The 13,783-nt window shown below is 36.7% G+C and overlaps 1 protein-coding gene across 1 annotated transcript in view; it reads right to left on the reverse strand.

Annotated features, from left to right (window-relative positions):
• Positions 1 to 309: 309 nt before the first annotated feature.
• The window catches only part of LOC150083658 (katanin p60 ATPase-containing subunit A-like 1), a 115,550-nt gene continuing 102,076 nt past the window's right edge, over positions 310 to 13,783 (reverse strand). Inside the window, exon 10 of the mRNA XM_090377426.1 lies at positions 310 to 683. Within this exon, the coding sequence (XP_090233552.1) occupies positions 485 to 683 (199 nt within the window). The 3' untranslated portion in view covers positions 310 to 484. The remainder of the gene's footprint in view (positions 684 to 13,783) is intronic.

Below are 13,783 nucleotides of genomic sequence, written 5' to 3' on the forward strand. Positions count from 1 at the left end.
GCACAGGTTCAATCTTAAATTTATAATTCTGCCATTTCTTGACTTTACATTGGTTTTAATATGTACTTAGTTGCAGTCTTCTAAGTACTTAGTTGTACTTAGTTAGAAGAATTTATTTTTAAATTCTTCAAGGCTGTATTCTGAACAAATCTCTTTTGAAAAAATATTCAACTACGTATTAAAAAAAATACTTTTATTCCCAATGTTATTTGTGTTATTTGAAAACTGCTCATTATGCTGTAAGATGCAAAATTTAACTACATGATTAAATAACTGTGTGAATAATGTATTTATATACAAGTCTTGTACAAAATACTCCTGTTTTCCAAACTTATGTTAAACCTTTTTTTTTTAAAATTAGCATATCATTATATATTTCTATGCAGTTTTGCCAAATCTTGGCTTGTTGCTGTGCAGAATAGCCACATCGAAATTCTTTGAGATTCAGCAAAATTTGGTCCCACAACTTAAAATACAATCACTGTTATGTGGAACCAAATTCAGTCATCCACTTTTCATACCATTCAAGATCTTTTTTGCTCACAGATTTGTTTATTTTCTTAATGGCTTCTTTAAAATCATCAGGACTAACAGGCAACTCTAACTCTTCCTTTGCAAGATTTCTTATTTCCTCTGGAGTAAGACCTGCAATTTTACGTCTCATAGCCATCATTGAAGCATCTCTATAAATAAAAATAATGTAAAAATTTATGATCTAGTCGTGTTATAAAAACTGCTCATTATGCTGCAAATTGCAAAATTCACTATGTAACTAAATATAACTGTGTATTAAATACAATATATTAAATAATGTATTTAAATATAAGCCTTTGTATATTAAGGAGACAATTCAAAAGATTAGCATATAATAATTATTATCAACACTTTTTAAGTCTTAGAATATTCATATTTGTTTTAGTTCTGTGTAATTACAGTTGTATGATAAATTCAATTCTTCCAGAGTTACTATAGATTAAACTTATAACACTTAACACCATATCACACAGAAATACTTTAGTTCCAAAATGCAGCGTTGGAAGTTTCATAACTCCCTTTATCTATATGGATATCCAAGTTTTACACTTGGGGAATAGAAACTCAAAATAATAATTTTTGCTGCAATAAAACATAGCCACTTTACTGACCATTCTTGAAGCCTGTTCGAGTCATCCTGAAGGAGCACTGCTTGGCACTGATCATTAATGACTCTCCAATCTTTACGGTGTCTCGAAATTTTGGCATCATGCCCTTTATCCCTTCATTGATGTGATTTATGAAAATAAAAAACAACAGTGGTCTAAGAACTGATCCTTGGAAGACATCCACTTCTAATGTTACACCAATCTGAAGAATATTCATCAATCACAACCTCTCCTTTCTGCCCTGCAGCCATTCTTCAATCCATCTTAGAATCTTTCTAGTCATCCCAATATGTTCCAGCTTATACAGTAATCCCTCACAAGGGACTGAGTCAAATGCCTTGCTAAAATCCAAATAAACTATGTTGAAATTGTTCCCTACATCCAACTCATGAGTAATTGTGTCAAAATAGCTTACTAGATTAGTTAAACATGATTTTCCCTTAATGATTAATGGCATTGTGAATGATTTTCATTCACAATGCCATTTCTATCTAAGTAACCCTGGACTGCACTCAATCATTGTCTCTAAGATTTTTTCTACCACTGAAGTCAGACTAACTGGTAGGTTGTTACTGACTTCACTCTTAGAACTGCCTTTATGTATTGATAATACGTTGGCACCTCTCTAATCCAAAGGATTCTCTCTTGAGTCCAATGATAATTAACTTCAATGGTTCAATACACTCTCTGGCTGCCTCCCTCAAAATTATTGGGTATATGCCATCAACTGCAGGAGCCCTATTCGCCATTAGGTGCAAAGGTTTTTCTAATAAACAGTCATCTGTAATTTTGAAATCGCTGATTTCATATGGTTCAGCCTCACCTGCACAACCTCTGAAGTATCTTTTGTCGGTAAAGACCGATGCAACGTACCTATTCAATTAATCAGCAATATCAGCTGAGTTATACAAGATTTTCCAATCTGATCCACTTTCATCTTATTATTTGTATTCACATACATGAAGAACTTGCTGTCCCCATTCTTTGTTATCTTATCTCCTTTCTCATGTTCAGCCTCCCTAACCTTTTCTGTGGTATCATTACAGATCAACTTGTAGCTGTTGTAGGCTTCAGTACTTTTCATCATGGGATGACGGGTTTCACTATGGCATGTATAATATATTTAGGAAAGATAGCGGAGATAGAAGGGGTGGTCGAGGTCATGCTTCTTATCAAAAGCATGCCTTAACACAAAAAGAGTTTTTATTGAGTTAGAAGTTACATATGTTAGCAAAGAACCCGTGTGGTGTGATTTTGTTGGAAGCAAATGTATAACGAAAGTGGGAATAATCTATAGACTAAAAGATTGTGAAGAGCATGATGAGAGTTTCTACGTGCAAGCAGAATGGGTAAGCGTGTGAATGTCTTATTATGGGTGACTTCAATCTGTCAAATTGATTTGAATAAGTGAGAGAGAAATTAGCATAGGGAACAAAATTTTAAATTACATGATTATTATTTGTACAAGATGTTAGAATAAATACTAGGAGTAAGAATATTCTTGACCTCATCATTACTCACGAAACAGATGACAGAAGAAAGATGTTGCAGTAGTTAAAGGCATGGGTTTTAATTTCAGAAAAGGGGACTGACAGTTCAAGGCAGTTCAGATGATCCATGCTCTGGTGATAATTATTTGCTGTTTTATAGCACAGTGGCGATCTGGGCTATGATGCACTAAGTTCAATGGAAGCTCCATCTTCTCCACAGCCCAAGGAAAGCAAGACAATCTCAATAAAATGTGAAAATCATGTCTGTTTTATTTTAGATCATGGGGCACTGTTCATTAGGAATATTTCCACATGGTCAAAGAGTGAACCAAGAATACTACAAAACAGTTTTATGATGAGTGGCAACGATGTTTGGAGAATATGGAAGGAAAAGTGAGCTTTGAGGAATTCACACTTGTATCAAGATTGTGCCCTGCACATTCCATACAAGAAGCTCTTGTGAACACTCTATCATGGTGCTCTGCAATCTGGATTTAGCCCTCACAATTTTAACCCCCCCCTCCAAGCTTATAATCTCCTTTGAAAGGTCACCAATTTGCAAAAACTGAGGTAATTATTATTGGAAACTTAGCAATTCCAAAAGAAATCTATCAGAATTCCTCCAGAAGTTACAGAAGTGTTGGAATCATTTAGTGTCAAGGAGATTACTTTGAAAGAAACCCATCTAAACAGTTGGCAAGCATCATTATTTCCCAAATATCAGTTGTCTCCAAAATTTATGATCGTACCTTGTATTAGCACCTTACTTTTTCTCTAATTCTTGCTTTTATGACCTTCATAATTCACCTCCTATCATAATAAACACATTCATATTCCACTCAATTCCTCCCTTGGTTTTCCAACAGAAAGACAGAAAAACAATCCTGAGCAATCTTGATACAAAGATGTCACCAAGTCCTAATGGCACTTCTCTACTCGTCCTTAAAACCTGTACTCGAGGGATAACTATTTTCTATTCCTTTTTATATTCTTATTCCACTGGTGTTTTTTTTTGTTTTTTTTTTTGCACAGAAATTTCCTCATTCAGCTAATTCTGAAAAAGGATCAAAAATCTCTCCCTTCCAATTATTTTCCTTTACCCCAGCTTTTTCTAAAGTGATGGAGACCTCTTATCAACCATCATCCCTCACACTATCTGGAAACCTTCTATCTGATTAACATCGCCAATATGGATTACAACACAGTTGACGCATTGTTGATATTTTGGATTATATTACTCATCTGTACAACAAATCCATGGAAATGTTTTGATATACTTAAGTAGTTGTTCGACATTTCCAAGGCTTTTGATTGTTAGCATAAGAATCTTCTAAATAAGCTTATCTTATGGTTTATTGTCTGTTTTTTGAAACAGGTGGCTAGCTCGCTCCCTCTCTCTCTCTCTCTCTCTCTCTCTCTCTCTCTCTCTCTCTCTCTTACTGCTCACTGCATATAATGATAGATGGCTACCTTTTATCTTCTGACAATGTTGCAGTTCCTCAGGGTTCTGCTCTTCCACTCACTCCTTTCCTCCCATATACTGATTTTCCCTCAAAGATTTAAAATCCTATCCATAGTTTGTGTAATGACAGTACATTCCAGTTTAACAAACCTAACAATAATGGGATGAATTTTTTTCAGCTAGGTAACAATACATACTTTTTTTACAGCAGTTTTCCTTGTCATATGCTATTCTATGGTGTATTTGCCATATACTTTAGGGAAGCTAAGTACAATATGTTCTGCGATTTTTTGAAATGATCAATTTAAAATAACAGAGTTTGCATCAAGTTGTTTCACACTTGGTAAAAACATCTCCAGAATAAATAATTTTGTGATAAATGCTTCAATTCACAATATATATTTCTATCTTGTGAAGAACTTATTAAAGGCAGAGAAGCATTTATTATCAAATTATTTCAACATTTACACTGAATTATAACATTGTTCTTAATCTTCAGAAAACATGACACATCACAAAGAGCTTCTGGAGAAGATGCATTATCAAAAGCAAAATTGTTCAAGGTTTTTAAAAAAGATGCCACCATAGCCTCTTTTTAAAAAACCTGAACTCTTTTTTTTTTTTTTTTTTAGGTCAGGCATGAGGGTGCATTAGTACACATGCCTTGAGTGCACTGTATTTAGCAGTCCATGACTGCTAAATACAGTGCTGCTTCTTGCATTCTCTCTCTCTCCCTTATGAATTCCTCTGACTGTGTGGTCGTCCCAGAGTATAAACAGAAAATTTACAGGCTGCCCAAAAAATGGGGGGGGGGGGAACCCAAAAGACAGTTCTTATGGCTTCACCAAGCATTATCTTTTCTACTGTTGGCATTCATGGCGAGCAGACGTGCCTATTACAGCTCTTCATAGTGACATTAAAGAAGCATAGATAAGAAGGGATTAAATTGGGATTAGTGAAGTAGAGCAGGATTTCAAAGGTTTTTTTAGTATATTGTAAAGTTTATTTTAATAAGTTTTTTCCCTGTAATACTTCGATTTATGTTTTTGTATTATAAATATAATATTTTGAAAGTTCATTTTATTAATAAATAGTAAATTTCATAATGGTTATTACAAGATCCACCTTCAACACTTCGTCAGAGGGTACCATGACTCATATGGAAAAGGCCAATGGTGATTTCTGGGTGAGTCAATTTTATCCTTTGCAGAACCTGTGACATGTATTCCAAGGTTGACCTAGTGGATAATCCAAGCTCACTTGGAGATTCTTTTCTTTGTCACCGTTGTCAGAAGTGCACCGATCTTAAGTTACAATTTGGTGCATTGCTAGAACAATTTGAGTCACTGAAAAACAGGTGCTTGCCTTTGAGAATAATGTAACTGAAAGCTCATCAGGGACTCGAGACTCTAGCAACCTACCAAGTGATGCACTCCCGATTCAGGCCCCAGAACAGAATAACCAAGTGCAAACTACTCTGGTTCAAAAGGACTTAGTTCTAATAGGAGACTCCATTGTCAGGGAAACGGGAAATATTTTTTGTAATAAGGATAGGTGGACTAGAACCAAGGTATGTCTGCCAGGAGCAACTATTAATGATGTCACCAACAGACTGTCAGATTTTAAGGAGGGAAAAGGGAATATTATTATTCATGTGGGGACTAATGACATCAAGCACACACAATCTGACAATTTATTAGACAAATATAGGACCATGCTGAAGAAATGACATGAGTTAGGTAACAATGTCTTATGTGTCTGCAATTCTGCCCAGGCATGACAGGAACTATTATATGCTGAACACCTTGTGGATTAACCTAAGCTTGAAGGTATCAGCTTGGCCTGCACTTGTAGGTAGAAGGAATCTATTTTGTAGAGACGGGATACGTTTAAACAAAGGTGGTGCAAAGATTTTTGCCAGTATTATTGAGGAACTTTAAAGGTTCCAGGGAAACTGATAGTTTGTGGGGGGGGGAAACAAGGATAATATAGATATGCATTTATCTGATAGTATTGGTGAAATTAACTCTTGCACATACCTAAAGAGTTCTTGTTTGTTACCCCAACAGAACATATTAGCAAGATGTTCTGAGGGCAGTAATGTTTCAAATGAGTGGGTAGCAAATGCCAGGGAAGCGAACTTAAAAAACTTTAAGTGGTGTGTCAGGGTAGTTAATTATACAAGAACACTAAGTTTTAATTGTTTATACAGTAATGTAAGAAGTGTCATCAATAAAATGAGTGAATTAGAACTGCTGGTTAGGACAAGTAACCCTGACATAATAGGGCTTACAGAAACGTAGTGCTACCTGGAGATAAGGGATGATGAGTTTCAGTACGGTATGTAAAATGTATTTAGGAAGAACAGGGAAGATAGAAGGGGCAGTTGGCTCATGCTTCTTATCAAAAGTGCCTGAGTGTGATGAAAGCTTTCCCAGATTCAGACATTTCACATACTAGTATAGAATCTGTATGATGTGAAATAAGTTGGAAGCAAAGGTATAATGAGAATGGGAGTAATCTACAGGCCAGGTGATTGTGAAAATTATGATCAGAGCCTCTACATACAAATGGAATGGGCAAGTGAGAATGAATGACTTATTTTTGTGTGATTTCAATTTGCCTCTAATTGATTGGAGCAAATGGGGGACAAAAGTTTTAAATGAACTAGATGATTGTTATTTGTATCAACACATCAGGGAAAGTACTAGGGAAAGAATACTCTAGACCTCATCAGCATCACCCATGAACCAGATGACATAATAGGGCTGACAGTACAGGAACCAGTAGTTAAAGGCAAAGGAATGGGTTATAATTTCAGGAAAGGAAATTACGATGCCTTAAGGTGCTACATGGCCTCTATTAACTGGGTAGATCTCACAGAGAGCAAATACAATTGAATTATGGTATACCTTTAAAACATTAATCAGAGAAGTCTTGAATACTTATATACCATTAAAAAAAATACTCCATGAGGAGGATTCCAAGTTGGATGAATAATGAAGTTGCCAAATTACTTGAGCAGAAAAAGACGGCATGGAAAAGTTACAGAGCAATAAAAAGTACTGAAGCCTATAACAGCTACAAATTGATTTATAATAATGCCACTGAAAAGATTAGGCTGGCAAAGGCAGATTATGAGAAATCACTAGCAAATAGGGGGGGGGTGATAAAGAATTCTTCACATATATAAAATGCAAAGTAGAGAAGGACAAACCAGATGGGACCCTTATGTAATGGTCGTGGGATAGTATTAGATACCCCAGCTGAAGTTTCAGATTAAAGCAAGTTACTTTGCATCGATATTTACAGGAAAAACCCTTCAACATCAATGAGAAATTATGGGAGTGAAGTTGAAAAAAATGTAATTAATGTTGAAATTTCACACGTTTATTTAATGAAAAAATATTTGAGCCTACAGGCTCAAAGGCCCAGGAGCCTACAGCCTAAGGCTCCTGGGGCTGATAGCATTTACCCATAATATTAAGGGAAGTGCCAATTGAGGCTAATTATGAGAGCATCACTGGACTCAGGAGTGATTCTGTTGGATTGGAAAAGTGCCAATGTATCTCCAATACATAAGGGCAGTTCTAAGAGTGAAGTGGAAAATTACCGGCCAGTTAGTCTAACTTCAGTAGTAGGGAAAAATCATGGAGACTATGATCAAGGGTGGAATTCAGGACCACTTAAATAGAAATGGAATTCTGAAGGATACTCAGCATGGTTTTGTAAAGGGAAAATCATGTTTAACTAATCTAGGTAGCTATTTTGACAGGGTCAGTCAAGAGCTGGACTTTGGGAATAATTTCGATGTTGTTTATTTGGATTTCAGCAAAGCATTTGACTCAGTCCCACATGAGCAGTTACTTTATAAGCTGGAACAGGTTGGAATCACAAATGGGTGGCAGGAGGCAGAGGGTTGTAATAAATGGTTATTCCTCAGATTGAGTTGATGTAAGAAGTGGGGTTCCCCCAAGGATCAGTATTAGGACCATTGTTGTTTTTGATTTTCATAAATGACATCGATGAAGGGATAGAGGGCGTGATGTCTAAATTTGCAGATGATGTAAAGATTGGCAGAGTAGTTAATGTTTGCCACAAAGCAGAGCTTCTTCAGAATGACCGAGACAGACTTCAGAGATGATCAGAAAAATGGCAGTTTTGCTTATATCCAGCAAAGTATAAGGTATTGCACCTGGGGAACAGTAACCCCAAAATAACTTATACATTTGACGGAGTTAAACTAAAACTGGTAGTGGAGGAAAGTGACTTGGGTATTACGACACAGTCATATGAAGTTCTCCAAGCATTGTAGACTGGTTGCAAGGAGGGCCCATGGTGTCATATTGACGATTTATCGAACTATTGCTAGTTGAGATAAGGACGTCATAATCCCATTATATAAGGCTATTGTTAGACCACACTTGGAATACTTTGTTCAAGTATGGAGACCGCACCTAAAGAACGACATTGTTCTTGAAAGGGTCCAAAGATGGGTAACTCGCCTGGTGAGATTGGCAAAAGGGCATCCATATGAGGAAAGACTTCGAATATGTGGGTTGCAGAGCTTGGAAACTAGGCAAATTAACTAGGCTTGGAAGCTTTTAAAGGCTCTGAGAGACATAAGCAAAATGAATAAGGACGAAATTTTCACGGTTATAAATGATTTTAGAATTAGGGACCATAATTTCAAATTATAGGGTGTTTAGACTGGATTGCAGGAAGTTTTATTTTAGCCAGCGAGTTATAAATTACTGGAATAAGTTACCTACATGGGTGGTAGACGCTGACAGTCTGGGGAAATTTAAAGGTCAGGTGACCTATGAGAGAAAGGAAATGCATAGGTTGTCCATTTCCTTTTCTTTTATTAATTTTTATTCTTCTTATTTTTTTTTCTTTGGCTGGTGCAGCCTAAGTCATAGGCTTCCTTGCACCATGTGGCCATTACTAATACTAATACATTAAACAACAACCATAATAACACACACTAAACTGTTTGGATGAACAGCCTAATAAATATATTTACAGTCGGTCCTCGTATAACACGTGTTTACATTACACGAATTCGATCATACACGATTTATAAATAGGGGAACGTTATCTTATATAACACGAACCGAATTCGCTTATGCACGATTCTCCTTTGTGTTTACAAGAAATGACAGTCGAACGCGGAATCACCCCAACCGAACGCAACACGATAGGAATGAAGAAGATTCTGAAAATGTATTTATGTGTTTTATATCAGTGAAGGGGAAACACATTTCACCATAATAACGTAAAAACCAACACAATTCCAGCTATAGATATAATCGCAAATGCAATTAGATGGAGTTTACCACCAGTTTATAACAGATTCCAATAGCAGAAACGAAACTGGAAATTGTTTTTATTGTTTTATGGTAGTAACCCCCAGAAATGTGCTTTAGTAAAATGTGGGGTGTTAATAGTGTATCTCGGCCTTTATGGTGTTGTTTATTCAGTTGCTATACGCGCGCAGCTTTGTTTATGTGTATTAAAGCGTGCCTCCTCGTTTTGTAATTGCGCTTTATTCCCTAAATATTAGTAAAATACTTAAAAGGTGCGAAAAGGAAGCGTCCTGGTGAAGACACTGCAGATTCAGAGAGAAAAAGAAAAGCAATATCGATAAACAGAGGCGGACTGGGTCAAAAATTCTTACCCGGGAAAATTTATAGTGGCCTCATACTACAGTTTATGGCCAAAATCACACCGGCCTCCGGCCCACCGGGGTTTCCCGGGTAAGGCTTATGGCTAGTCCGCCTCTGTCGATAGAGAAAAAAATATGAAATTGTGAAACGCTTTGAGCGAAATGAAAGACCATGTGATATTGCACGTGCTACAGACCTAAATGAGGCAACGCCAAGAATTACAAAGAATGCGGAGAAAATAAAAACAACTTTCATAGCGGGAACAACTCAAAACTCAAAGTGTAATTAAAACCCATTAGATTAAGACAAGAATTGGAAGAGATGGAATGGCTGTCATCTGTTTTGATAGAAAATCAAACAAAAAACAAGATTGCTTATGATAGAAGCAAAAGCATTAGCAATATTTTATTACGTAATAGTCGTAATAAAATACGGAAGCATTTTATTACGACTTACGTATTATAATTTATACTTACGTATTATAAAATACGTAAGTATTTCATTACGACTATTTATTATATTAAATATTTATTATATTTAATATAATAAATTTTTTACGAATAAAATACGTATTTTATTCGTAAAAAATACTTTTTTAGTATTAAAAAATACTAAAAATACTTTATTATAATATAATAAAAAATATATTATATTTATTATTACGTATTTTAATCGTTAAATACTTACGTATTTTATAACGATTAAAATTACCCGATTATTTATTGTGTTTCTTAATGTTTTGGTTCCAAATGTGTGTTCAATCTTGGGTGGTCGGCACCTAACCCCACTTTTCCCATAGGGCCTGTTGTTTATATTGCACGATTTTGCATTTCACGAGGGTTTCTAGGAACACAACTATCGTGCTATACGAGGACAGACTGTGCTTATTTTCATATTCCATGTGAATTAGCATTAGTAGAGGCATACAATGCAAGAAAGCAAGTTTATGCAGCATCAGCCAAACCTTGCCATTTCACCCCTCCATTTGTTCCAAATGCCTGTCCAGCTCAGCCTTAAATTTATTTAAGCTATCAACTTCCACAACAAAAGATGGAAGTCTGTTCCACCAATCAACTACCCGCTAGCCAAAAGCAAATTGCCGCACATCTATTCTATAACTGTCTTTCCTCAATTTGAATCTGTGCCCCCTCAGTTTCTTAATCTGAGCAAGAGAAAGAATACCATCAGCGTTCAGCTTGCTCAAAACATTCATGGCCCTATACACCTGAATCAGGTCAACTCACAGGTGCCTACTCTCCAGACACTGTAATCTGCAAAACTTAAGCCTTTCTTTGCAAGAGCAACCCTTTGTTCCATTTACTAATCTGGTTGCCCTTCTTTGTACTCATTCTAGCAACTCTATATCCTTCCTAAAATGATTCCTCCAGACCTGTACACAGTACTCTAGGTGTGGCCTGACCATTGCCTTGTATAACGGGATTATCACCTCTCTGTCCCTGCTAGAAAAATTCCTATATATCATTGACAAGACTCCATGACCTGCCCTGGCAGCTCGTCTGCACTGCTCAGTGAACTTCATATTTGGCTGCACAATTACCACCAGGTCTTTTTCACTTTCCACTTCCCCGAGTGTAGTACCACCCAGTTGTTACGTTTCTCTTCGGTTATTGCTACCCATATTAAATTCCAGTTGCCACTTCTCAGTTAAACTCCAGTTTCCACTTCTCAGCTCATTTTTCCAACTTAGCTAGATCCAGTTGGAGTAGCACACTGTCATTACTGTCGTTAACAATCCTGCCAACCTTTGACAAACTTGGACATTAAACCTGATATACCTTCATCAATATCATTGATAAATATGCAAAACAACAATGGGCCCAACACCGAACTCTGGGGAACTCCACTAATAACATTTGTCAATGAAGAGCAGTGTCCATTGATTACCACTCTCTGTTGTCTCCCGTTCAATCATCCCTTTATCCATTGTAGCAGCTTACCCTTGATGCCATACCTCTCCAATTTGTACAGCAGTCTTTCATGTGCAACAGTATCAAAAGCTTTCTGAAATCCAAGAATATGATATATGAAAATTATTTTTGGCATTCAGTTCCTTTGTGACCACATCATAGTAACCAATCAAATTAGTCAGACAAGACCTCCCTTTAACAAACCCATGCTGTGTCTTAACTATTACAGGAGTCTTGTCTAGATGATCCTGCAGTGCTTCTTTAACCAGTGATTCCATTATTTTCCCCGGAACACAAGTTAAACTAACTGGTCTGTAGTTACTTGTGCCACCTTTTGTATTTCCTTTGTGAATTGGTGATACATTTGCACACCTCCAGTCTATGGGGACCTCCCACGATTTTTTTATCTAAGATTTTTTTTTCTTACTTCCTTTGCTGCCTCCTTTAATATAACTGGATAGATCCATCCACCCGAGGTGCCTTCCTTATGTTTAACTTCAACAATTTCTCCTCCACTTTGCTCTCAGTTATTACAAAATCACTTAGCTCCCTGTTAGCGTTTGATAAACTTCTGGCACTCCCTTCATTGAATAACTGCTCATGTGTGAATGTAGATGCAAAATACTCATTCAGCTTATCAGCTACCTGAGCATGATCATCAATAGTCAATCCATCTATGTTAAGTCGTCCAATCTGATTCATCCCTTTCCTTCTAGAGTTTACATAAGTAAAGAACTCCTTGCTGTTTTTCTTTGCATCCTTTGCCAAAAATTTCTCAAAATCTGCCTTCGCCTGCCTAACCTCCTTTGTGACTTGATTACAGACTAGTTTATACCTGCCATAGGCTTCTGTATCGCTTGATACTTTATATGCATACCATACATTCTTCTTTTCTGCCACTAGCCTCATCAATTCATCTGACATCCATTTAGGCCTAAACCTTGAACAGTATTTCTTAGTTGGAATGAAAAGCCTACTATCCTCCAAAATTAGGTCCCTGAAGGCTTCCCATTTAGAATTCACTGTTGGTAACATCATCAGTTGATCCCACTGTACAGAATTTAAAAATTGTCTGAGACCTCTGCAGTCACCTTTACGAAAGCAAAAGCCCTTCCCTTTAGCCTTGATGGTAGTTACATCTTTAAATATTTGCCACATCAATACATTGTGATCACTGTCGCCCAGCAGTTCCTTTATCTGCAGATTCTTAATGCAAGAAGAATCACTACTGATAATCAGATCAACATTATTGTTGTTGGTACCCAGAGAGTTCGAGAGGCACCCAGAGGCACCTGGGTGCCTCTCGAACATGTCGCTGTAGAAAACAGTCATCCAATAAATCCACAAAAGTCTTGCTAGTGTGCGAGTGGCCAATCTACAAGTTCCAGTCAATATGTGGAAAGTTAAAATCTCCCATTATAAGACATTCTGATTTACTGGCCCACTCTGTTTCTCTGCACAATTGCTCATTATACTCAGATTCATTAGGCCTATAACTCACACACCTACTCTCATTTTTCCTTTCCCAGTGCTTATTTCACACCAAACAGGCTTAACACTGCATTGTCCACCAGCATCAATTGGATGCACTTCCTTTATTAGATTTTATGTTTGTTAACTAATAGCATAATCAGGTCACAAAGGAGGTTAGGCAGGCGAAGGCAGATTACAAGAAATCCTTGGCAAGAGATATTAAGAAAAACAGCAAGGATTTCTTTACTTATATAAACTCTAAAAGGAAGGGGATGAATCTTATTGGTCCACTTGATATCGATGGTTCGACTATTGATGATCCTGCTCAGATAGCAAACAAACTGAATGAGTATTTTGCATCTACAATCACACATGAGGAGTTATTAAGGTTTGAAAATGGCAGAAGGTTATCAAATTGTAGCAGGATACTTAATGATTTTGTAATAACTGAAAGCAAAGTGGAGGAGAAATTGCTGAAGTTAAACATAAGAAAAGCACCTGGGGTGGATGGGATCTATCCAGTTATATTAAAGGAGGCGGCAAAGCAACTAAGCAAACCCTTAGCCATAATTATGAGAGCATCCTTGGACTCAGGGGAGGTTCCCACAGACTGGAGATG

This window comes from Mastigoproctus giganteus, chromosome 7, assembly GCF_048544385.1.
Source record: "Mastigoproctus giganteus isolate SK-2022 chromosome 7, ASM4854438v1, whole genome shotgun sequence".
Taxonomy (NCBI): domain Eukaryota; kingdom Metazoa; phylum Arthropoda; class Arachnida; order Uropygi; family Thelyphonidae; genus Mastigoproctus; species Mastigoproctus giganteus.